The sequence below is a fragment of the Symphalangus syndactylus genome, chromosome 18, assembly GCF_028878055.3.
Source record: "Symphalangus syndactylus isolate Jambi chromosome 18, NHGRI_mSymSyn1-v2.1_pri, whole genome shotgun sequence".
Taxonomy (NCBI): Eukaryota; Metazoa; Chordata; class Mammalia; order Primates; family Hylobatidae; genus Symphalangus; species Symphalangus syndactylus.
Window position 1 is genome coordinate 84,731,192 of NC_072440.2, and position 26,257 is coordinate 84,757,448.

The following is a 26,257-nucleotide window of genomic DNA, read 5'->3' on the forward strand; positions in this document are numbered from 1 at the left end:
GAGGCTGAGGCAAGTGGATTGCTTGAGCTCAGGAGTTTGAGACCAGCCTAGGCAACATGGTGAGACCCTGTCTATGAAAAAAGAAATTAATTAAATTAAAAAAAAGAATGGGACTCTAGAGTCAAACCATCTCAATTCTCTACCTGTGTGATCTTAGGAAGTTACTTCATCTTTCTATATCTCAGTTTCCTCATCTATAAAATAGGGATAAAAATGGTACTTTATATGAAATACACTTATCCCTGGTACATAATAATAAATGTTAGCTATAAGTAATAATGATATTTTTCTTGCTTTGGCAGTACATATATTAAAATTGGAATGATAAAGAGAAGATTAGCATGGCTCCGTGCAAGGATGACACACAAATTTATGAAGCTTTCCACTTTAAACCAGTTTTTTAAAAGAAGATATTATCACTTGTTTATCCATACCCAGTTCTGTCAAATCCTGACATTTTGTTATATTTACGTTGAATCATTTTATATCCTCCCCCTTATTGATGGACATTTAAGTGGCTGATTTTTCACTATTACAGTGATTTAGTTAGTTCCATGCCTAGAATGGAACTGCTAAATTATAGAGGAGCTGTGTCTTCAACTTCACTAAATATTTCCAAATTGTTCTCTAAAAAAGTTATACCAATTTCTATTCCCACCAGCAGTTAGAGTTTCTATTGTCTGACATCTTCTGTAATACTTGAAATTGCCCGACTTCATAATTTGGCTTAAACGTGATATATATAAAATTATAGCTCATACTAATTTCATATATAATAATTATTGACCATTTATATTTCTTCTTCTGTGAATTGCTAGTTCGTATCTCTTACCCATTTTTAAAATCAGAGTGTCTCTTCTCATTGATTTGAAGGAGTTCTTTGCATATGCTTGTATAGACTTTGGTGGTTATTTGCATTGCAGATATTTTTACCTCAGCCTATGGCATGTCTTTTCTCTCCTTTTGGGAGTCTTTTACTATTCAGACATTTCACTTTAAAATAGTCCATTTTTTTCACTTAAAAAAAAAAAAAAACAGTTTGAGGCCAGGCACAGTGGCTCACGCCTGTAATCCCAGCACTTTGGTAGGCCAAGGCAGGCGGATCACCTGAGGTCAGGAGTTCGAGACCAGCCTGGCCAACATGGTGAAACCCCGTCTCTACCAAAAATACAAAAATTAGCTGGGCATGGTGGAGGGCACCTGTAATCCCAGCTACTTGGGAGGCTGAGGCAGGAGAATCACTTGAACCAGGGAGGCGAAGGTTGCAGTGAGCTGAGATTGCACCATTGCACTCTAGCCTGGGTGATAAGAGTGAAACTCCTTCTCCAAAAAAAAAAAAAAAAAAGAAAGTTTATGATGCTTTAAGTCTTATTTAAGAAATCCTTTCCTATTCCCTCCTATATTTTAACATTTTTAAATTTTTCTTTTCACCTGGAATTTGTTTTTATGTATAATGTGGGTAGGGATCTAATTTTTTTTTTTCCATATGTTTAACCATTTGTTGAAGTCCATTCTTCACCCACTAATTTGTAATGCAATCTCTGTCACAAATCAAGTTTCCATATACATGAGTCTATTAAAATAGTTGCACATTTCATGAATATTATATTTCACATTAGGTTTCTGCACTCAGAAATGTAGGTTATCTATGATGGAAACAATAATGTAGACCAAGAGGCCTAAGATTCCAGCAGCAAAAATGAGTTGTGAGAACTTGGACAAGCAATTTCACTCTGTAGGTCTCATTTTCAATGTATGTAAAATGACAGAGTTCAAGGCCGGGTACGGTGGCTCATGCCTGTAATCCCAGTACTTTGAGAGGCCAAGGTGGGCAGATCACCTGAGGTCAGGAGTTTGAGACCAGCCTGACCAACGTGGTGAAACCCCATCTCTACTAAAAATACAAAAATTAGCCGGGCGTGCTGGCAGGTGCCTATAGTCCCAGCTACTCGGGAGGCTGAGGCAGGAGAATTGCCTGGATCCGGGAGGCGGAGGTTACAGTGAGCTGAGATCATGCCACTGCACTCCAGCCTGGGCGAGAGAGCGAGACTCCGTCTCAAAAAAAAAAAAAAAAATACGGCTTTATCATTTTCCTTTTTTTTTTTTTTTTTTTTTTGAGACAGAGTCTTGCTCTGTCGTCCAGGCTGGAGTGAAGTGGTGCCATCTCAGCTCACTGCAAGCTCCGCCTCCCGGGTTCACGCCATTCTCCCACCTCAGCCTCCCGAGTAGCTGGGACTACAGGCGCCCGCCACCACGCCAGGCTAATTTTTTTTGTATTTTTAGTAGAGACAGGGTTTCACCATGTTGGCCAGGCTGGTCTCCAACTCCTGACCTCAGGTGATCTGCCTACCTCGGCCTCCCAAAGTGCTGAGATTACAGGCGTCAACCACCATGCCCTGCCGATTTTACTTTTTAATTAAAGGAAGATTGTTTTTTAAATTGGTCTTCACAATTATAGACACCAGTGGACATTTGGTCTTTGGCTTAAGCATATATAATAAAGTGAGGCCTGTTGTTCGTTAATAATGGATATCACTAAAATGTATAAATAGGCTTTGATCAAGAGACCCCCTGAAACCATCCCAGCCAACCCTAATTGGTCTGCTCTAAATGTGATAGTTTCTGATAATGTCTACAAGATTCAAACCAAACTAAAATATTCATCCTCTGCAGTGACCAGCCTAACTTTAGTCAGAGGTTTGTCTGTTGCCGTCCCCACCATCCACCCTTGCAGTGCTCTTACACAGTAGGCATTCAAATATGCAGGTAACTTCTTAGAGCATATGACCATCAAGGTCACTGATTCATCAGCCTTGTCTCACTGCTGTGTTGTATCAGGCTTATCTTTAATGTGCTCAGTGCTGCCTTCGAGGGAATTCTGTGAGTAGGAGAAGCCAACTTGCTCAATAGTTCTAGTCTGCTCTGGGGTAACTCCATAAGTCCCAGACAGTGACGACATTTCTTTGGGTCTGGACCTTTTGAGTTAACAACATAGTTAAACAAAACCTCTGCAATTCTAAAAGAGACCTAGCATCCTAGGCATCCTAGCAAAATTATGTGTTGGCCATACTATGTAGATGTGTGGAATCTCTCTTCTTAACCCTGTCTCCTTTATTCTATAGTGGATCTGATTGGTGGCTACAACATTGGCACCGTCAGCCATGAGAGCCACGTGGATTGGCTGGAACTTAATGAGACTGGACACAGGCTCCTCTTCAGGGACCGGAAACTTCGTGTGAGAAGAGCTACTAAGGCCTTAGGCATTGGTTGGCCCACAGAGGGTGTGAGACAAGCTGCCACCAGGGACTGAGGGAGGCAGGATGGAGCACATTGTCTTTGCTGTGTCATCAGCATAGCAGAAGGCACAGAAGAATCAACATTCTCTGTAGCTGATACCAAAACCCATCCTTTATTACCTCTTTTTTTTTTTTTGGAGACAGTGTCTCACTCTGTCACCCAGGCTGGAGTGCAGCGGTACAATCTGGGCTCACTGCAACTTCTGCCTCCCAGGTTCAAGCGATTCTCCTGCCTCAGCCTCCCCAGTAGCTGGGACTACAGGCACGTGCCAACACACCAAGATAATTTTTGTATTTTTAGTAGAGATGGGTTTTCACCATGTTGGCCAGGTCTCAAACTCCTGACCTCCTGACCTCAGGTGATCTGCCCACCTCTGCCTCCCAAAGTGCTGGGATTACAGGCGTTGAGCCATGCACCCGGCAATCCTATATTACCTCAGAGGTGATTGTATTATGGCAACAAAGTCAAGAAGGGAGTTTGGAAGTTGGTGTCTCTTACTATTCACAGTCTGTGCCCTCAGGAAACTTCCTTAACCCTGCATTCCTCCTCCTCATTCCTAGCTGACCTTCACCTAGACCTGCTGTCCAGTGCTTTTCAGCCACACTTATCTGATAGCATGAACTGGCTGGAGGACAGCCTCTTCATCCCTCATTGATTCTCATCCCAATGTGGTAGCACCAGAGTCTTCAACCTCAGATCAAAGAGACAACCTGATGACTTTTCATTTCAGTGAAAGCCACATCACAAATTTCTGGATAATTTAATTTTTCTAGTGGCCTGCCATTTGTAATCCAAGCTGGTAACTCTGGCCCAGAGTTATTTCAAGAAGGAAAGCCTGACCTTCACCTAACTTAAAATTCCTGGGATGTAGATCTTTGTTCTATGGGTCATCTCTTACTTGACCAGAGTTAGGATATACCAGCTCAGCAGAAAGCACGTCAGTAAGCTTTGAAATGCAGCATGAGGCCGGGCGCGGTGGCTCACGCTTGTAATCCCAGCACTTTGGGAGGCCGAGGCGGGCGGATCACGAGGTCAGGAGATCGAGACCACGGTGAAACCCCGTCTCTACTAAAAATACAAAAAATTAGCCGGGTGCGGTGGCGGGCGCCTGTAGTCCCAGCTACTCGGAGAGGCTGAGGCAGGAGAATGGCGTGAACCCGGGAGGCGGAGCTTGCAGTGAGCCGAGATTGCGCCACTGCACTCTAGCCTGGGCGACAGAGCGAGACTCCGTCTCAAAAAAAAAAAAAAAAAAAAAAATGCAGCATGAACCTGAGTAGTGGATTAGCTCACCACATCTCACCATTAGGGAAATGGTCAAAAGCAGGAGACAACCCCACATCCCCTTCTAACTGTGTTATCTGCCTTTTCTTTCTTCAGTTGCATCTGTATGATATTGAAAGCTGCTCTAAGACAATGATCCTCAACTTCTGCTCCTATGTGCAGTGGGTCCCAGGAAGTGATGTGCTGGTAGCTCAGAACCGAAACAGTCTGTGTGTGTGGTACAACATTGATGCACCTGAGACAGTCACCAAGTTCACTATTAGGGTATGTTGGACACTAGGGGCTCTCAGATGTGGTATTGAGCTGATTAATTACAGCCATGAGGAGACTCTGAAGGCTACTTGGTTTTCTGTGTCCACCACCCTTAATCTCTGTGATAGAATTGGCGAATGAAGCTTAGACTTATGGACCAGCCCCCAGAACCATCCTTTTTCAGATTCCTGACATTATATTAGACCCTTGGAGTATGGGTTCATTACAGTGGCCCTGGGAAGTCACCACGTCATAATATGGAGATCCCTGTAAGCTAGAAGATCCCTGATAGGAGAGGCAGTTCTAATGTCATCTCCTTCTGTGCTGATTCTCCGTTATAAGCCATTCAAAGTGCCTTTTTTTCTCAAATTACAGATCAGATCTTCTCTCCTGTCCTACCACAACATCACACATACCCAGTAGTCTTCCAAAATCTGGGAGGAGCCAGAGAAAACGAGAGGCAGGCTCCTGTGCTAGGCTAGGATGACTGGTGTGTGTATGGCTTGATGCTTTCTTTTTGTCCTTTTCCATACCTTTTTTTAATCTCCTTTTTACCTCATTTTAAATGGATTAGGGTCTAAAATTTATTGGTTTAGTTCTTTCTTTTTCTTTCTCTTTCTCTCCTTCTCTTTTACTCTCTCTTCCTCTCTTTTCTCTCTCTCTCTCTCTCTCTCTCTCTCTCTCTGAGACAGGGTCTCACACTATCTCCCAGGCTGGAGTGCAGTGATACAGTCATAGCTCATTGCAGCTTCAACCTCCTGGGCTCAGCCAATCCTCCTGCCTCAGCCTCCTGTACAGCTAGGACTACAGGTGCATGCCACCATGTCCGGCTAATTTTGTGTTTAATTTCTTTAAACACCTTTTTTTTTTTTTTTTCCACATTTTGGGTTTGAAAGTTATATGTCCTATTTCTGTAGAGGTTACCTTGGAAGTTTAACATGTAGTTAAATGAACAAAGTCTAAAGTTAATCACATCTAACCACTCCCCTGCAAACAATACAAGGACTTTAAAAGACTTTAACCTTCATCTCCTCCTCTTTGTCATTGTTGTCCAGTATTTTAGTTCTAATCTTACTTCGTCTCCAAAGTTAGGCATGATTATTTTATTTGAGACAGAGTCTCTCTGTCACCCAGGCTGGAGTGCAGTGGTGTCATCTCGGCTCACTGCAACCTCCGTCTCCTGGATTCAAGAGAGTCTCCTGCCTCAGCCTCCCAAGTAGCTGGGATTACAGGTACCCGTCACCATGCCCACCTAATTTTTGTATTTTTAGTAGAGATGAGGTTTCGCCATGTTGGCCAGGCTGGTCTCGAACTCCTGACCTTAGGTGATCCACCCGCCTTGGCCTCCCAAAGTGCTGGGATTACAGGCATGAGCCACCACGCCCTGCCTGATTATTTTATAAGACAGGATTCATTTAGATTTACCATCAAGGTACCAGTTCCTTTGTTTACCTTTTCTTGCAGTGCCAATCTTCCCTCTGGAATGACTTTTCTTCTTCCTGAAGAATATTATTTAGAAGTTTTTTGTTTCTGTTTTTTGTTTTTTGTGACAGGGTCTCACTCTGTTGCCCAGGCTGGAGTGCAGTGGCACGATCTTGGCTCATTGCAACCTCTACCTCCCACATTCAAGTGATTCTCCCACCTCAGCCTCCTGAGAAGCTGGGATTACAGGCATTTGCCACCACGTCTGGCTGATTTTTGTATTTTTAGTAGAGACGGGTTTCACCATGTTGGCCAGACTAGTCTCAAACTCCCGACCTCAAGTGATCCGCCTCCGTCAGGCTCCCTAAGTGCTGGGATTACAGACATGAGCCACCGCGCCCAGCCTTATTTAGAAATTTCTTTAGTGAAAGATGATAAATTTTCAGTTTTTCATTATCTGAACATGTTTTTATTTTGCCTTTGTTCTGAAAAGATGCTTGGACTCAATACCCAGTTCTAGATTGACAGTTAATTTTTCTTAATTTGTAAATGTTGTCTCATTGATTGACTTCCATTGTTGTTCTGAAAAATTTATCAGCAGCCATTTCTGTACAGGTCATCTGTCTTTTCTCTTTGGTTTCTCTTTTTTTTTTCTTTTTTTTTGAGACAGAGTCTCGCTCTGGAGTGCAGTGGTGCGATCTCAGCTCACTGCAACCTCTGCCTCCTGGGTTCATGCCATTCCCCTGCCTCAGCCTCCTGAGTAGCTGGGACTACAGGCGCCTGCCACCACACCCGGCTAATTTTTTGTATTTTTAATAGAGATGGGGTTTCACTGTGTTAGCCAGGATGGTCTCGATCTCCTGACCTCGTGATCTGCCCACCTCGGCCTCCCAAAGTGCTGGGATTACAGGCGTTAGCCACCGTGCCCGGCCTCTCTTTGGTTTCTTTTAAAGTCTTCTTTTTTAGGACCGGGCACAGTGACTCACGCATATAATTCCAGCACTTTGGGAGGTTGAGACAGGCAGATCACTTGAGGCCAGGAGTTCAAGACCAGCCTGGCCAACATGGCGAAACCCCACCTCTACTAAAAAGAACAAAAATTAGCCGGGCATGGTGGCGTGCTCCTGTAATCCTACCTACTCAAGAGGCTGAGGCATGAGAATCGCTTGAACCTGGGAGGCAAAGGTTGCAGTGAGCCGAGGTTGTACCACTGCACTCCAGCCTGAACGACAGAGTGAGACTCTGTCTCAGAAAAAAAAAAAAAAAATCTTCTCTTTTTCTTAGGTGTTTTGAAGTTTCACTACAATGTGTCTAGATATAATTTTTTTTTTTTTTGAGACGGAGTCTTGCTCTGTCATCCAGGCTGGAGTGCAGTGGTACAATCTTGGTTTACTGCAACCTCTACCTCCCGGGTTCAAGCGATTCTCCTGCCTCAGCCTCCTAAGTAGCTGGGACTACAGGCACGTGCCATCACACCCAGCTAATTTTTTGTATTTTTAGTAGAGATGGAGTTTCACCGTGTTGGCCAGGGTGGTCTCAATCTCCTGATCTTGTGATCGGCCTGCCTCAGCCTCCCATAGTGCTGGGATTACAGGCATGAGCCACTGCACCCAGCCATAAATTTTTAAAATGTATCCTGCTTAGTATAGATTGTATTTCCTGTGTTTATGAATGCACGTATTTTCATCACTCTTGGAAGTTTCTTAGTTATTATCTCTTCAAACATTCTTCTCCTCAGCCATTCTCTAGTCTCTTCAGAACTCTAGTTAGGCAAATGTTAGATTTCTTGTTTTACATTTTTAATTTCTCTTTCATAGTTTCTTTCTTCCTGCTCCATGCTTCATTCTGGATAATTTCCTTTTTTTTTTTTTTGGAGACAGGGTCTCATTCTGTTGCCCCATGTTGGAGTGCAGTGGCGTGATCTTGGCTCACTGCAGCCTCGACCTCCTGGGTTCAAGCTATACTCCTATCTCAGCCTCCCAAGTAGCTGGGACTACAGGCATATGCCACTACAGGCGTATGCCACCATGCCCTGCTTTTTTTTTTTTTTTTTTCAATTTTCTGTAAAGACAAGTTCTCACTATGTTTCCCAGGCTGGTCTCAAACTTCTGGGCTCAAGCAGTCCTTCCGCCTGAGCCTCCTAAAGTGCTGGGATTACAGGCATGAGCCACTGCATCTGGCCTTTGGATAATTTCTGTAGATCTGTTTTGATTCATTAATTTGCTTTTCATCATTGTCTAATCTGCTATTTAAACTATACATTGAGTTTTTTACTTCAAATATTAAATTTTTCTTTAAGTTTTATTTGATTATTTTTCCAGTCTGCCTGGCTATATTGATAATTTCTTATTCCTTGCTTAATTTTTCATTTCATCTTTTAAGGTATTTAGGTGCTTCATAAATAATCATTTTATATTCTATAACTGGGCTTTAAAACAAAAACAACAAAACAAAACAAAAAAACAGCATCTCACTTTGTCACCCAGGCTGTGCAGTGGCATGATCACAGCTCACTGCATGTGCAAACTCCTGGGCTCAAGTGATCCTCTCACCTCAGCCTCCTGAGTAGCTGGGACTACAGGCACATGCAACCACACCCAGATAATTTTTTTTTTTTTCAGTAGGGATGAGGTCTCGCTATGTTGCCCAGGCTGGTCTTGAACTCTTGAGCTCAAGTGCTCCTCCCACCTTGGTCTCGAAAAGTGCTGGGATTATAGGTATGAGCCACCGAGCCCGGCCTTTAACTGTTATTTTTAATATCTGAAATTCTTGAAGGTCTAAAACTATTGTTTGTAGTTATTATATACTTTTTCATAGTAGTTGGTTTCCTTGTATTTTTTTTTTTTTATTGTGAGCTCATGTTGCTTTGAATGTATTTTTTTGGAATCCTGAGGGCTTAAAATGGATATGTTCTCCTCCAGTGATGATTCGGTCTTGCTTCTGCAGGAATCAGGCATATTAATGATCTATAACCATTTCTTTTGTTCCCTTTACTAAAGAGTGGATCCTAGGTTTAATTAAGGATTTTCAAATTCAGCCTCTCCATCCTGCTGGAGGGCCTGAGGTTTATTCTGCTGACACTGCATTTGCTTTCAGGACAACTGTACCTTTCCCATTTGCTCACTTTCCTTTTTTTCTTGCTCAGGATTTAGCTTATTGACCTTTTTCTTTCTGCCTGTATTTTTTTGAGAGAGAAGGGTAGGATATGGGTAGGGAATATTCTTAGTGATTTCTTCAAGTAAGCCCAAGCAATGCATTAAAAATATGTTCCAGGTTCAAGTCATATTTTAATGAGAGAACCCTTAAGAATATCTTACTCTTATGGTACTGCTGGAAGCAGAAGTGAATGCCACACTTTGTACCTCCAGGAGTTGGTGCTGTCATAGGAGTATACTTTAACCCAAGGATATTGCTATAAATGAAGTATTTTTTTATGCTTGAGAGAAACTAAAATGTTAGGAAAATCAGGGCCGCTGTGACTCTCTTGACCACTGACTGGGTCGGATGAGGGTGGGTCTTTTCTACAATTGATTCAGTGGAAACTAACCTGAAATTGGGGTGGGTGGGGGGATAAACTTTTACAGGGTGATGTTATAGGTCTGGAGCGGGGCGGGGGAAAGACCGAGGTGATGGTGATGGAAGGTGTGACTACTATTGCCTACACATTGGATGAGGGCCTCATCGAGTTTGGAACAGCCATTGATGATGGCAACTACATCCGGTGAGAGGCTGGCCAATAACCGGTGAGGTGGTGGGAGAGTCTGGTTCTGAGAGGGGAGGACCTGGGGTGGGGTGTAAAACTGGCCAGCACTGATAAGGATCCAGTGATCCTGGGAGGATGAGACAAAGATGGCCCTTTCCCCTCCCCTTGCCCCATCACCAGTCTTCTGCTGTATCTTCCTAACCCTTTCCTCATTCATTATGCTTTGCTTCCTTCCCTTTCCAGGGCAACAGACTTCTTAGAGACTCTGGAAATGACCCCAGAAACGCAGGCAATGTGGAAAACCTTGAGTAAACTGGCGCTAGAGGCAAGGCAACTACACATTGCAGAGAGGTGAGGTAGACATGTAGAACAGAGGTGCCAGGCAGCTAGGAGGGATGACCACATGAGTGTTTTCCCTGTGGGCTGCTCCAATCCAGTGTTAAGGTACTCCCTCCCTTCCCACTGCTAGCAAATGGCATAGAGCCCTTCTGCAGTACAATATTCCAAACACTCTCCCATCCTAGATTATAAGAGTATGCCTTGACCAGGCATGGTGGCTGATGCCTGTAATCCCAGCACTTTGGGAGGCTGAGGCGGGCAGATCACAAGGTCAGGAGTTCGAGACCAGCCTGGCCAACATGGTGAAACCCCGTCTCTACTAAAAACACAAAAATTAGCCAGGCGTAGTGGCGGGTGCCTATAATCCCAGCTACTGAGGAGGCTGAGGCAGGAGAATTGCTTGAACCCAGGAGGCAGACGTTGCAGTGAGCTGAGATTGCGCCACTGTACTCCAGCCTGGGCGACAGAGCAAGACTCTGTCTCAAAAAAATAAAAGTATGTCTTGGCTGGGCACAGCGGCTCATGCCTGTAATCCTAGCACTTTGGGAGGGCGAGGTGGGCAGATCACTTGAAGCCAGAAGTTTGAGAGCAGCCTGGCCAACATGGCGAAACCCCAGCTCTACTAAAAATATAAAAATTAGCCAGGCATGGTGGTGCACACCTGTGGTCCCAGCTATTCAGGAGGCTGAGGCACAGGAATCACTTGAACCCGGGAGGCAAAGGTTGCAGTGAGCTGAGATCATGCAACTGCACTCCAGCCTGGCTGATGAGCGAGATTGTATCTCAAAAAAAAAAAAAGTGAAAAAACAAGAGTATGAGTTTTATTATTTTTACTGCCCCTTCTTGTAACTAGGTTCCCCTTAACATTTTTTTTTACTATTCATACCCTTCAATCCATGCATATGTGTATAATCCAGGTTTGGTATAGGAGTGCAGTTCACAGGACAAACTTGGGACTCCAGACTCCTTGAGTTCAAATCTTGGTTCCAATTACCAACTTGCATAACCGTAGAGAGGTTATTTGACCTTCCCAAACCTTGGCTTCTTGATTTTCTCTGTGTAGAATAGGGATAATAATAGTATTTGCCTCATATGATGATAAAGAAGATGGTAAGGATATTGGTAGTGAAGGAGTGATGAGAGAATCTGTGCAAAGTGCTCAATAAATGTCACCTGCTGCCATTTTGGCTAGGAATCATCCTTGATCCCATTTTCTCCACACTTCCCACATGTAGATTATCAGCAAGTCCTAAGGACTCTGTCTTCAAAACACATCCTGATGTCTCCATCCTCGTGCAGACCACTGCCATCTCCCACCTGCAATATTGCACAGCCTCTTAATTAGTCACACTGATACTATTTCTTGTATCCCTACCATCTATTCATCCCAGAGCAGCTGAGGTCATTTTTTTAAACATAGATTGTGTCATTTTCATGACTGGAACCTTCCATTAGCTTACTGTTTTACTTAGTATAAAACCCAAACTCCTTGTGTGGCCTTAGCCCTGAAGTTTTTTGGCCTCTGCTTCCTTCTCATGCCAGCTTCCTGCTTGCCCATTAGTCTCCAACCACACTGGCATCCTTTTGGCTCTGTGAGTGTGCCAAGCTCATACGTGCTATAGGGCCTTTACACTGGCTGTTCCCTCTCCAGGAATAACTTTTCCCCATCCTGCCATGACTGGCTTTTTCTTGTATTCAGGTCTCAGCTCAAATGTCAATTCATCAGAGAGAACTTCTCCAACTACCAACTTAAGTGGCCCCTTCAGTCACTATCTATAACAGGGGTGTCCAATCTTTGGCTTCCCTGAGCCACATCGGAAGAAGAATTATCTTGGGCCATACATAAAATATACTAACACTAATGATAGCTGATGAGCTAAAAAAAAAAAAAAAAAAAAAGAGAAAAAAGAATCACAAAAAAAACTCATAATGTTTCAAGAAAGTTTATGAATTTGTGTTAGGCCACATTCAAAGCCATCTTGGGCCATGGGTTGAACAAGTTTGATCTATAATATTACATTATTTTATTTTTTATTATCTCCAATTTTACTAATTATTTGTCTCCACCAGAATGGAAGTTCTCTGAGAGCAAGGCCCTCATCTTCCTTAGTCTCTGTATATCTCCAGTGACAAGACATTGCCTGGCACATCATAGATGCACATCAGTTTGTATTTGCTGAACCAATGAATTAATGCTGATTCTATAATAATATTACTATTAATGTCATTGCTTCCATGCCATAGGTGCTTTGCTGCTTTGGGCCAAGTAGCAAAAGTTCGATTCCTGCATGAGACCAATGAGATTGCAGATCGAGTATCCCGGGAATATGCAAGTATTATGCTCCTGATTCATTCTGTCTGTCTCCCAAGCTGATTTCTCTTAGTATTCAGCCCCATGATTCCTGGCTTTCCAGCCATCCCTAGTTTCCTTTACCCTGCCCACCCCACCTTTACCCTCAAGTCAGACCATTTCAGAATTGCTTTTGCTAAACCTCAAACCTTTAAGCTCCATGAAGTGTTTTACCTTCCCAAGTCTTTTGTTTTCTACATCCTTCTGGCCTTCCAATTTCAGCCCTCACAGACAGAATGGCAGCACCTACAGAAAAATCAGAACCTCCTTTTTCCCCCACAGGGCGGAAAAGGAACAGACTTTTATCAGGTCCGAGCACGTCTAGCCATGCTGGAAAAGAACTACAAACTGGCTGAAATGATCTTTTTGGAACAGGTAATAGGAAAAGAGGGACAGGATGGAAGAGGGGATGAGAGAAAAAGAGGGAAAAGGGGTTATAAACTCAAGGGAAGAAAGCATGCTGGTGAGCTAGGCTTCCAAAAGTTTGGGGAAAACATTCAAAGGGGTTTATATAGTTAATTTCACCCCTTCCTTAATTTCCTCCTCTTGTGTTAGTCTTTACTTTTCTAGACAAACTTCCTTCTTTGGCCTTTGATTACTACTTTCTTTCATAAGCAGTCTACTACCTCCCCTCTAGTCCAGAGCCTGTCTTTGCAATTCTTGTGCATAGGGGTAGATCCAGGTTTTGTGGGCCAGAAGCTTATACAATTTGAGGAGCTCTCCTTAAGAACAGTTGCCTTAGGCCAGGCGTGGTGGCTCATGCCAGTAATCCTAGCACTTTGAGAGGCTGAGGCAGGTGGATCACATGAGGTCAGGAGTTCAAGACCAGCCTGGCCAACATGGTGAAACCCCGTCTCTACTAAAAATACAAAAAATTAGCCAGGCATGGTGGCACACGCCTGTAATCCCAGCTACTCGGGAGGCCGAGGTGGGAGAATCGCTTGAGCCAAGGAAGCGGAGGTCGCAGTGAGCCCGAGATCGCACCACTGCACTTCAGCCTCAGCAACAGAGTGAGACTCCATCTCAAAAGGCCCGTGCAAATAAGGAGCCCTGAAGCTTAAGCTTCTTTTAGTTTCCCAATATTTCTGCTGGTATAGTAGTTAAAAGGTAAGGCTTTTGGTCCTCATGGGCTGGCATCTTAGCCAGGCTGAGGAGAGCTTGCTGCTTTCTGATCCTCATATCTTTCTGGCGTCCCTCTCTGCTCTGCCTGTTTCCCCTAGAATGCTGTGGAGGAGGCCATGGGCATGTACCTGGAGCTACACCGTTGGGATGAGTGTATCGCTGTGGCTGAAGCCAAGGTACCTGTTTTTTCTTCTCCACAGTTGTTCAGAATTTGGTTCTGCCAATTTCAAAAACCTCTTTTTGTCAAGGAGGCCATAGAAACCAGAACAGGGTTGGGGCTTGGACTTGATGTGGTGAGGAGTTAGGATACTGCTGATCCAGGAGGATTCCCCTTGTTATAGAGGGATTGGAGAAGCATGGGAGACAGAAGGGTAGGAAGGGGGATGTGACTCCTAGTTGTCCTCTGTGCGTGTCCAGGGGCACCCAGACCTGGAGAAGCTACGTCGTAGTTACTACCAGTGGCTGATGGACACACACCAAGAGGAGCGAGCAGGTGAACTACAGGAGAGCCAAGGGGATGGGCTAGCAGCCATCAGCCTCTACCTCAAAGCTGGGCTCCCTGCCAAAGCTGCTCGGCTGGTGCTGACCCGAGAGGAACTGCTAGCCAACACAGAGCTGGTAGAAGACATCACTGCAGCCCTTATCAAGGGGGAACTCTACGAAAGGGTATGCTGGCTTCCTTTTCCTAGCCCTTATCTCCAGAGCTCAGGACCCTTCCCTCACCCAGAGGAGTCTTGGGGTACGGAGCGCTTCCTGACTGCTGGTGTTCCCTTGTTTTCGGAGCTAATACTTAGTTCTTTGTGTTGTAGGGGTATCATAGTAATGTGGTATGTGTTAACAGGCAGGTGATCTCTTTGAGAAGATTCACAATCCACAGAAGGCCCTGGAGTGCTACTGTAAAGGCAACGCATTCATGAAAGGTACTAGCCACCTATAAGCCATCCTTTACTATGTGGACTCTTGCCCATCCGGTTCCCTGGCACCTCTTGGTGCGTGTGTTCAGGATGCCTGGCTCCAGTTCTCCATTCCTCCCCTTCTTACCTATTCTCCATGCTTCATCTCCCTGTCCTACCTTTTTCTTGAGGCCCATCCCTGAAAATCTGGGCTGAGCACCTTTTCTATCCCTGGCAGCGGTAGAGCTGGCTCGATTGGCTTTCCCAGTGGAGGTGGTGAAACTAGAAGAGGCATGGGGGGACCACCTGGTGCAGCAGAAGCAGCTTGATGCAGCCATTAATCACTACATCGAAGCCAGGTATGGGAGTATGGGAATGTAAAGGAGATTTAGGTGTGAAGTGAGGGGCAGTGGAGCAAGTAAGGACACCAAGGTCTAAAAGAAGAGATCTCAAAATGTAGGTTGAAGTGTGCTTAAGGGGTCCTTTTACCTCCGTTCATTTTCATCTTTCATCCTACATATTTATATCTTTCCCAACTTTGCCAGGTGCTCCATTAAGGCAATTGAGGCTGCCCTGGGTGCCCGCCAGTGGAAGAAGGCAATTTACATATTAGATCTACAGGACCGGAACACTGCATCCAAATACTATCCTCTCGTGGCCCAACACTATGCATCCCTGCAGGAGTATGAGGTGAGGAAGAGTCCCTTTCCGCAGTACGAGGCAATGCAGTAGAGGATAACAATGGGAGAACCCAAAACAGGAAGTGGAGGCAAGCTCACCAGATCCTTCTTTCTGGGCTCCAAACGGCATCATCACCTTGAAGGGGAAGAGAACAGTTTACTTTCCCAATTTCATTCCAGTGTGACATAGATACCTCCCTTCACCCCAGATATATAAAGTGAGTCTCTAGCTATGTTCCAGCCAGCATGAGTGATTCTTCATGAATAACGCTAACATAGTTACGATATAAAATTGCTTTGCACTGCAGAAATGTGAGGCCCTTTTGGATTCCACCGTATTGTCCTCGTACTGTTTGGGGCTGGTCTTTCTTTTTAAATGGTAGAATGTATGAGACACCCATACTCATCTTTTCTTCTCTATTATTACAAGGTCGTATCGTAGGCTCTTCAACATCCCAGCCGAGGTTTGTTCTTTCCTCGTTCAAGCTGCTTTAAGTCTGTTGCGCTGACCTTTTGTATCTACCTCCCATCAACTACAGATTGCTGAGGAGCTCTATACCAAGGGAGACCGGACAAAAGATGCCGTAGACATGTACACCCAGGCTGGCCGTTGGGAACAAGCCCACAAGGTAGGGATGGGTGGAGTTCATGATAAGAACTTAGTGGCAGTGTGGCCTCATTCCTCGATCTCTGTTTCTCCTCTTCGCTTGGCTCCTTGAAAGCTGACAAAGAGTACCAAAAAACAGTCTGAGCCACTTTGATCCCTAGCCATAGGGAAAGGAAGGGATGAAGAGAGGCCCTTGTTTCCAGACCTATCTATCATTCTGAAGGAGCAGATGGGCTTGGGAGCTGGGGAATCTGAACTACCACTCCTGACGCCTCTGGTCACATTGATGACTTTGTTCTCGCCCCTACACTTCAGAGTCCAGTGGTTACAGTGGTAATGGGAGTGTATGCCCCAGCACAAGGCATCGCAGACCCTCCCAGCTTAGCAGAATATAGTTCTTCCCCTGCTTCTTACGGACTTGGAATTCCCCAACCTCACTAATACAGTGGCAATAACCAAACTCCTGTGATTGTTGGGAGAGTTCAGAGTTTCTGAACAAGCAGGTTTCCTTGAAGCCCTGCTTCCCTGGGGAATTGGACCTGAGGCTGCCTTGCCTCTGTGCCTCCACAGCTGGCAATGAAATGCATGAGACCAGAAGATGTGTCAGTGCTATACATCACTAAGGCCCAGGAAATGGAGAAGCAGGGCAAGTACCGTGAGGCTGAAAGGTGAGCCGTGGCCTCAGAGGAGGTGTAGAGGGAGATGAGATTTCAAGGCTGGGAGGAGGGATGGGGCCTGAGGATGTGTACCCTCTGCCCAGAAGGCAGTGACAGCAGGGATCAGGTCTAGGAGGCCCCAGATGTATCTCCCTTCCCCAGGCTATATGTGACAGTACAAGAGGCTGATCTTGCCATCACCATGTACAAAAAGCACAAGTTGTATGATGACATGATCCGCCTGGTAGGGAAGCACCATCCAGATCTCCTCAGTGATACACACCTACATCTGGGCAAGGTGAGCCCTTCTCCTGGCTCTCCCTATCTCTTCCCCAACCAGGCTCCATCTCCCCATCTCTCCATCCTAACTCACCTTCCTGCAGGAGCTGGAGGCTGAAGGCCGACTACAGGAGGCCGAGTACCACTACCTCGAGGCCCAGGAATGGAAGGCAACAGTGAACATGTACCGGGCCAGTGGGCTTTGGGAAGAGGCCTACCGGGTAAGGAGTTCAGGCCATGGTGAGGGATACATCCATCCTTCTTTTCCACGTTTTTTCCTTTTTTTCAGAAAGGGTCTCACTCTGTCACCCAGGCTGGAGTGCAGTGATGCAATTATGGCTCACTGCAGCCTTGACCTCCTGGGCTTAAGCACTCGATCCTCCCACCTCAACCTCCTGAGTAGCTGGGACTACAGGTGCACACCACCACAGCTGGCTAATTTTTTAATTTTTTTGTAGAGACAAGTTTTCATCATGTTGCCCAAGCTGGTCTTGAACTCCTGGGCTCAAGCGATCCACCTGCCTTGGCCCCCCAGAGTGTTGGGATTACAGCTATGAGCCACTTTGCCCAGCCCTTCTTTCCCACTTTAAGTGACTAATTCACAATTGGTCAGAGCATCTTTAAAAGTGTAGTGAAGATCAGAGTCTCTCTTGCCAGAACCATGTCCACATCTGTATACAGAAAATTTCACTTATAATTTTAAGGGTCTGTGGACCAGGTGAAGCCTATCTTGGACCCTAAGTACTTTAACCTAAGTTAAGAAACCCTGAAATTTAGCCCCCTTCTTGTTAACTTTTTATTTTATTTTATTTTTTGAGACGGAGTCTTGCTCTGTCACCCAGGCTGAAGTGCAGTGGCACGGTCTTGGCTCACTGCAACCTCCACCTCCCGGGTTCACGCAATTTTTCTGCTTCAGACTCCCAAGTAGCTGGGATTACAGGCACTCACCACCATGCCCAGCTAATTTTTGTATTTTTAGTAGAGATGGGGTTTCACTATGTTGGCCAGGCTGGTCTCGAACTCCTGACCTCAAGTTATCCTCTTGCCTCGGCCTCCCAAAATGCTGGGATTATAGGTATGAACCACCACACCCAGCCTCTTCCTGTTCAATGTAGAACAGTTACTGGATCCTTGTCAAAGCCGAGGTCAGAGATGAGAAGGGAGAAGCTCTGTATTGGAGGATTATTGAGTGACTTTGCTTTACAGGTGGCCAGAACTCAAGGAGGGGCTAATGCCCACAAACACGTGGCCTATCTGTGGGCAAAGAGCCTGGGTGGAGAGGCTGCAGTTAGACTGCTTAACAAGCTGGGACTCCTGGAAGCTGCTGTTGACCACGCTGCAAACACTCGGTGAGGCCCCAAGCTTTCTCTCCACGGGCCCCATCCCAGCCAGAGCCACTATCTAGAGAAAGAAAATTGATGTATAACTGAAAGAAAGATCCTCGGAAGGACATGATAGAGTGGCATGAATAAATTAACTGCTTCTGTTCCCTAGGGGCTCAGAACAGTGTTTAACCTTTGGCTGTTCTAAGACAGGTGGAGAGGAAACAGATTGTAAAGCTAGGACTGCAGACTGCACTAAACCAATAACTTACTCCTGGGTAATGGAAGTGTGATTCTGTCAAATGCAGAGTGAACTTTTTTTTTTTTGAGACAGTCTCGTTCTGTCACCAGGCTGGAGTGCAGTGGCACGATATCGGCTCACTGCAACCTCCACCTCCTGGTTCAAATGATTCTCCTGCCTCAGCCACCCAGGTAGCTGGGACTACAGGCATGCACCACCATGCCCATCTAATTTTTGTATTTTTAGTAGGGATGGGGTTTCACCATGTTGGCCAGGATGGTCTTGATCTCTTGACCTCGTGATCTGCCCACCTTGGCCTCCCAAAGTGCTGAGATTACAGGCATGCGCCACTGTGCCCGGCCGAACTTTTCTTTTTTTTGGAAGCACCAGAGTCTGTGAGGCATTTTATTTGTAAATATGTATTACATCTCTAGAAAAAGAATCCCAGGATTTTCCCTCCTATGTGTTGTTGTCTTGCTTCTTCATGGTCCATGATGCCAGCTGAGGTTGTCAGTACAATAAAACCAAACTGGCAGGATGGGAGCAGATTATTCTGCCACTTTCTTTTTTGTTTTTTTTCTGAGATGGAGTCTCGCTCTGTTGCCCAGGCTGGAGTGCAGTGGCGCAAACTTGGCTCACTGCAAGCTCCGCCTCCCGGGTTCAAGCCATTCTCCTGCCCCAGCCTCCCAAGTAGCTGGGACTACAGGCGCCCGCCACCACGCCTGGCTAATTTTTTTGTATTTTTTTTAGTAGAGACAGGATTTCACTCTGTTAGCCAGGCTAGTCTCGATCTCCTGACCTCGTGATCCGCCCGCCTTGGCCTCCCAAAGTGCTGGTATTACAGGCGTGAGCCACTGCGCCCAGCCTATTCTGCCATTTTTCTCTGAGTTGCACATCAAATCTGGGGCTGATCACTCTACACTTGTTTAGACTGCCTGTGAGGTTCACAGCAATTTTCCTAGCTGTGATCATCAATGATTTCAAAATCGCCAATTTACCATACTTCAGCATCACAATTAGAACAGACGATGACTTTGGAGCACAGCCTAATAAGGACCTGGCGTTTGCCTCTCTTTCTGGCATTGTTGATGCTCTTGAGCGCATCAGCCAGGACATTCATGCGCACCATTGCGGCAGCGCAGAAAGATAGCCATAAGAGCAAAGTGTTCTCAAGCTACTGTTATCAGTGCCAATCGTGCAGTCCGATGCTGAGGGTGGTCTTGCTCATTTTTTAGAGAGACTGTGTTTCTGCTAATGTAGCTGGGGCTCAGGAAGAGGTGGTGAGCACCAGGATCCCTCCTAGCCCTGTCAGCATAGGTCTGCGAGGCTCATTCCTCCCTTCACCTTCGCAGGCCCAAACTAATTCCTCAGGAGCAGCTGGCCTCAGGGAAGACATAGGCTTTTCCAGACGTCTCTTGATCCACGCTGACAGTGACGTGGTCTTCACAGGGCTGCCTGCCTGTCTTCCTTTTTATCTCTCCACGCTTTTCTGTCACTTCATATCTGTTATCCTTAAATCTGTCACTTTTTCTCCCCTCAACTCTGTCCTTTCTCTGTTTTGTCTTGTCTTGTTCCTTTTATGAAGGGAAGCATGAAGTAAGAAAACTTTATCTGCACTTTCTGTTTCAGCTCCTTTGAATTTGCGTTTGAACTCTCTCGGCTGGCCCTCAAGCACAAAACCCCCGAGGTTCATCTCAAATACGCTATGTTCCTGGAGGATGAGGTATGGGTGTGATTTGGACCTCGACCATAGAGCCCTCTTATTCCATCCCCTAGTGCACTGCTGCTGGGTGTGCAGACCCCCAGTCTCATGCCTGCCTGTGATGCCAGTCTCCTTCTCATCACGCACAGCTGCCTTTCTTTCCCTGTAGGGTAAATTCGAAGAGGCTGAAGCTGAATTCATCAGAGCTGGTAAACCCAAGGAGGCAGTCCTCATGTGAGTTACCCCATACATTCCTTAATACTGTTTCTCCAATCACAGTCCCAGGATCTTTCATGATTATCTTGACCTTCATTCAAACCTAGAACAAATCAGTGTTACACCCCTCAGTGACATGGCTGTTTGTCTCCCACTATTGGGGCCTCAGTCCTATACTCAGTCTCTCCTCTGTCCCCACCTGGAGGCAGGTTTGTCCATAACCAGGATTGGGAGGCAGCTCAGCGTGTGGCTGAGGCTCACGACCCTGACAGTGTCGCCGAGGTGCTTGTGGGACAGGCCCGGGGGGCCTTGGAGGAGAAGGACTTTCAGAAAGCAGAAGGGCTGCTGCTCCGGGCCCAGAGACCAGGCCTGGCCCTCAATTATTATAAGGTGGGGCACTGGATGCAGGGCCATGAGGGGAGGGGGAGAGGTTCTAAGAGCCCACAGAGAGCCACACTGACCCCTGGTATGAAGAAAGATCAGGGAGGTTAGTATTGGGGAGTGGGAAAGACAGGAAAGAGGAGGAGAAGAGAGGTCCAAGGACCCAGGAGTCTGTGGGCCAGAGCACCTGTGTGGCAGTGGGAAGCTGTCAGGCCTGTCTCTGCCCTCTTGATACCTGGAAATCTGAGCAGGAGGCTGGATTATGGAGTGACGCTCTGCGGATCTGCAAGGACTATGTGCCCAGCCAGCTGGAGGCTCTGCAGGAAGAATATGAGCGGGAAGCTACTAAGAAGGGGGCCAGGTATGAGGCCAGAGGTCCAGGCAGCATTGGCAGGGCTGGGAGGGTCATGAGGCGTGCACAGGATAGAGCACGCTGCCCCCCTACCATCCAAGTCCCAGCGCTCTCATCTCCACAGGGGTGTAGAGGGACTTGTGGAACAAGCTCGACACTGGGAGCAGGCTGGAGAGTACAGCCGTGCCGTGGACTGCTACCTCAAAGTGCGAGACTCTGGAAACAGCGGCCTGGCGGAGAAGTGCTGGATGAAGGTGAGGGCAGCAGGCCCTTTCTGGCCCTCCTTCTCCCTAGGTCTGTATTCACACTCGGCTCTTTCCTCTTGTGTCTGTATTCACATCTGCAGCTCTTTCCTCTTGTGTCTTTTTCTTTTCAATCAGGTAGCAGGAATCTATGGAGTGCCTGCTGGATGATAGAGCCAGAACCTCTGAAAGCTGTAAAAGCGGATATAAGACAGAGCCCTGACAGCCAAAAGTTAGGGGAATTAAACCAATAAATGGCTCAATTACTATCATATCTGAGTAAAGAATAAAGTGCATGATTTAAAGTAGAGTTCAGAGAACAGTGAGATCTCTGTGGGCTAGAGGGGTCAGGAAGGCTCTGTGAAGAAGGAGGGAGAACTTGGACAGGAGCTGGAAGGGCAACTCCAGGCACAGGAACTGGCCAGACAGGGAACATGAAAAAAGCATGGGCTCCGCCTCCCCCACCCAACATTTCCTGAAAAGAAGCCTCCAGCAAATTAAGCCAGGCCAGTATGTGTCACAAATAATAAGACATACTGTATTGGAGAAACCAACGGGATACATACAGTCATATGCCATATGACAACGTTTTGGTCAACAGTAGACCACATGGGTGGGCATGGTGGCTCACGCCTATAATTCTAGCACTTTGGGAAGCCGAGGTGGGTGGATTCAGTACACAAATACTTACCATTGTGTTATGGTTGCCTATAGTAGTCAGTACAGACATGTACTGTACAGGTTTGTGGCCTAGGAGCAATAAGGTCTACCCAACGTCTACCTAGGTGTATAGTAGACTATACCATCTAGGTTTGTGCTATGATGTTTACATAACGATGAAATCCCCTAAGGACACATTTCTCAGAACATACCCATCATTAGACAATGCATGACTGTAGGTATATGTGTGTACATGTATATAAAGAGATTTATTAAAAGGATTTGGCTCGTGCAGTTATGGAGTTAGACAAGGCCCAAGATCTGCAGGTGAGCTGGCAAAGTGAAAACCCAGGAGAACTGATGGTGTAGTTCTTGTTTGAAGGCCAGCAAGCTTGAGACCCAAGAAGAGCTGATGTTTCAGTTCAAATCTGAAGGCAGGAAAAAGCCAGTGTCCCAGTTTAAAGGCAGTCAAACAGGAAGAATTCTCTCTAACTTGGGAAGGAGGCCAACCTTTATGTTCTGTTCATGCCTTGAAATGATTGGATGAGGTCTATCCAACAGTAGAGAGGGCAATTTGCTTTACTCAGTCTACCAATTTAAATGTTAACCTCATCCAAAAACACTTACAGAAACATCCAGAATAATGTTTGACCAAATACCCAGATACCCTGTAGCCCAGATTGATACATAAAGTTAACAATCACATATATATATAATTATATTTTAATATATTTAAAATTGGGATGCAGGTATAGTTTAAATGATGCACCTTAGATACAGTGAAATCTGGGTGGGGGTCATGGGGGGGTGAGATTGGCCCTTTAAATGACATATTCATATGGTGATGCCCCTGCAAAATTTCCCTTAGGTTTGAGGTTTTTTTGTTTGTTTGTTTGTTTTATTTGTTTTTTGAGACAGAGTCTTGCTCTGTCGCCCAGGCTGGAGTGCAGTGGTGCGATCGGGGCTCACTGCAAGCTCCGCCTCCCGGGTTCAGGCCATTCTCCTGTCACAGCCTCCTGAGTAGCTGGGACTACAGGCGCCCACCACCATGCTCAGCAAATTTTTTTGTATTTTTTTAGTAGAGATGGGGTTTCACCGTGTTAGCCAGGATGGTCTCCATCTCCTGACCTCATGATCCACAAGCCTTGGCCTCCCAAAGTGCTGGGATTACAGGCGTGAGCCACTGTGCCCGGCCTTTTGAGGTCTTAAAACCCAATAACCCCTAGAAGTTAGAGGGAGAGAAGTAGAAAGAGGGGCTGATGTTTGGTTTTGAGGTTCTAGCAGATTTTAATCAGCAGTATTGAATAAGCATCTGATATATGTAACTTGGGAGCACGGCATGACTGTACCTTTTTCAGATTAGTCAGAAAATGGCTTCCTGATGCGGACAGGGCAGATTAAGCTTTGAAGGGCTTGGCAGTAAGAAAGGGAGGCAAGAACAGGTGAGGGAAAGACCAGAGGGGATTAGCATAAACTACAGCGAAATTGGATTGTGTGGAAATTGAAATCTGGTGAGGATGTCAGCATCATAATGGAAACAGAGTGATCTCATCGAACACTTGGGTTTGTAGAATTTCTGAGTGTTAAGTGTTGAAAGGTATCATCAAGACCATCTATACCAGCACTGGCACTAGAAATATAATGCAGGCCACAAATGTAAGCCATGCATGTCATTTAAATTTTCTAGTAGCCACATTTAAAAAGAGTAAAAAGAAACAGGTGAAAATAATTGTAATATATTTTATTTAATACAATATATCTAAAATACCACCATTTCATCTGGGCGCAGTGGTTCATGCTGGTAATCCTAGAACTTTGGGAGGCCAAGGTGGGCAGATCACTTGAGGTCAGGAGTTTGAGACCAGCCTGGCCAACATGGTGAAACCCTGTCTCTACTAAAAATACAAAAATTAGCCGGGCATGGTGGTGGGTGCCTGTAATCCCAGCTACTCAGGAGGCCAAGACAAGAGAACTGCTTGAACCTGGGAGGGAGAGGTTGCAGTGAGCTGATATTGTGCCACTGCACTCCAGCCTGGGCGACATAGCAAGACTCTGTCTCAAAAAATTAAATAAAATACTACCATTGCAACATGTACTCACACACATTATTTAGATATTTTCCATTTTTTTTTATACTAAGCCTTCAAAATCCAGTGTGTGTGAATGAAGAAACAAGCTCATAAAAGCCCAACACAAATAGTTACAGAATGCCCTGGACTCCTCATTTTAGAAGTCCTTTCTCTGTACTCTGCTACGAAGATTTTACTTATGACAAAGACCTTGAAAATGATTTTGTCAAAGGTGGAAGGTTCAAATGCAGTGACCTCAGGCAGCGCAAGAAGTATCTGAAAGAGTTAATGAACTGAAAGGAAAGATAGGTCCACTGATGGCTAATCAAAGGATCTAATGGACCATGAGCCAGGCTTTGCCCAGGAGGGTGGGGTTGAAGGGGAGAGTAAGAGAAAAAGTTGGCATCTGGAGGAGAAAAATGTATGAAATGGATCAGGCTAAGAACTCAGCAGTATTTGTCTCTCCTACCCATTTCCATCTTCTGTTCAACCACTCAGGCAGCTGAACTCTCCATCAAGTTTCTGCCTCCCCAACGTAATATGGAAGTCGTTCTGGCTGTAGGACCCCAGTTGATTGGAATTGGAAAGCACAGTGCAGTAAGTAGGATGCTGAGATGGAACAGAAATAGATTTCACAGAGATGGGTGCAAGGGTGACATCTATAACCAGGAAGGTGTGTGAGGTGGGCCTCCTGGTGGGCATGGCTTGCAGTCCTGGGGAAACAGATGGGAGACCTCACAGCAGGAAGACTGGGAGTGAGGAGAAAGTCTCCCTGCTGATTTCCCATTGTGCAGGCTGCAGAGCTCTATCTGAATCTGGACCTTGTCAAGGAAGCAATCGATGCTTTCATCGAGGGTGAGGAGTGGAACAAGGCGAAGCGTGTAGCTAAGGAGTTAGATCCCAGGTAAGCTTGTAACCCCTTCTTACTGGGAAATTCTCTTTTACTTCCTTTTGTAAAGACTGGGAGAAAGTCTTACGGGGAGGGTTGGTATTCCGGAACATGAAGATGGAGCTCTCTGAACATCTTCACAGGTATGAAGACTATGTGGACCAGCATTATAAAGAGTTCCTCAAGAACCAGGGCAAAGTGGACTCGGTGAGACTTGCAGAGTTAGCAGGAGGCAGAATGCAGGGAGAGACTCACAAGATTCTCTCCCTCTTCTTTGCCTCATGTCATCTCTTTTCTCTTGTAACTCTGTCTTCCATTGACCCAGCTGGTGGGTGTGGATGTGATAGCTGCTTTGGACCTGTATGTGGAGCAGGGCCAGTGGCACAAGTGCATTGAAACAGCTACCAAGCAGGTACTGCTCTCTTCCCATTCCCAGGTTTTCTTTACATTTTCCCTTGATTCCCCACCTGCCTCAAAGATGCATCTCTCCTACACCTCCACAAAAACCCAAAGCCCAAAGATTTCTAATGGACATCAGAGAAGCTCAGTCTGAAACTGGGGTCAGAAGTTTGCATACACCCTTTGTCCCCTCAACAAATACGTGGCCTCAAGTCACCTCACTGCTTGGTCTTGCTGATCCGAACCTCACTCATGCTTTTCCTCCACCCCTGTACAGAACTACAAGATTCTGCACAAGTACGTGGCTTTGTATGCAACTCACTTGATCCGGGAGGGTAGTTCTGCCCAGGCATTGGCCCTGTATGTACAGCACGGAGCCCCTGCTAACCCACAGGTACCAGCCTTCTCCTTGGGTTGAATGTTTCCACAAGGAAACTCTTTCTCCTCTAGAACCACCTATCTCCTCAGGAACTATCTTCTCAGAGGATTCTATCCTTAGAGAACATCATGCCCAGAGCCCCCCACACATCTCCAGAAATGTACAGCCTCTCTGGAGGCTGTGTATTTGCTAAGAGCATGGGGAGGTTTGCAGAAACTTCCGACTTCTGTTTGAAGAAACACCCGTGGAGCTCCCCATGCTGTTAGCAAATACACAAGCACCTGTCTTTCAGAGATAAATCCTGCACACACCTCTAGGGCCTTTATTGACTTCCTCCAGAAAATGAACACTGCTCCCTGATCTGAGAGTCACAGCCCCTTAATGTTGTGACTCTGCATTTACATTTGTACAGTTGCCCACACTCACACAGCACCAGCTAAGAAAGTTATTTCTTCCTCTTTTCTCTTTATCAAAAATAATCAGCACTTAAAAATAATTCACTTCATTAAAAATAATCAGCACTT

At 45.8% G+C, this 26,257-nt stretch overlaps 1 protein-coding gene and 1 non-coding gene across 10 annotated transcripts in view; both read left to right on the forward strand.

Annotated features, from left to right (window-relative positions):
* Positions 1–26,257, forward strand: part of IFT172 (intraflagellar transport 172) — a 43,933-nt gene that overhangs the window by 13,931 nt on the left and 3,745 nt on the right. For 7 of the 9 annotated variants that reach the window (XR_008652404.2, XR_008652405.2, XR_008652406.2 and 4 more), the window contains exons 15-40: positions 3,123–3,235; positions 4,675–4,842; positions 9,837–9,973; positions 10,199–10,306; positions 12,539–12,623; positions 12,927–13,019; positions 13,865–13,942; positions 14,184–14,432; positions 14,608–14,686; positions 14,898–15,018; positions 15,205–15,349; positions 15,879–15,968; positions 16,517–16,614; positions 16,765–16,900; positions 16,986–17,102; positions 18,088–18,230; positions 20,074–20,167; positions 20,316–20,380; positions 20,572–20,752; positions 20,995–21,104; positions 21,220–21,349; positions 24,565–24,663; positions 24,861–24,970; positions 25,099–25,162; positions 25,281–25,367; positions 25,632–25,748. Coding sequence is in view for 6 of the 9 variants with exons in the window: in XM_055252182.2 (XP_055108157.1) it covers positions 3,123–3,235; positions 4,675–4,842; positions 9,837–9,973; positions 10,199–10,306; positions 12,539–12,623; positions 12,927–13,019; positions 13,865–13,942; positions 14,184–14,432; positions 14,608–14,686; positions 14,898–15,018; positions 15,205–15,349; positions 15,879–15,968; positions 16,517–16,614; positions 16,765–16,900; positions 16,986–17,102; positions 18,088–18,230; positions 20,074–20,167; positions 20,316–20,380; positions 20,572–20,752; positions 20,995–21,104; positions 21,220–21,349; positions 24,565–24,663; positions 24,861–24,970; positions 25,099–25,162; positions 25,281–25,367; positions 25,632–25,748 (3,017 nt within the window). In the remaining 3 variants the exon portion in view is untranslated. The other 2 variants (XM_055252184.2, XM_055252189.2) reach the window with 2 other exon arrangements.
* On the forward strand, positions 291–392 carry LOC129468670 (U6 spliceosomal RNA). The gene has a single exon (XR_008652754.1). It is a non-coding gene; the product is annotated as a U6 spliceosomal RNA (small nuclear RNA).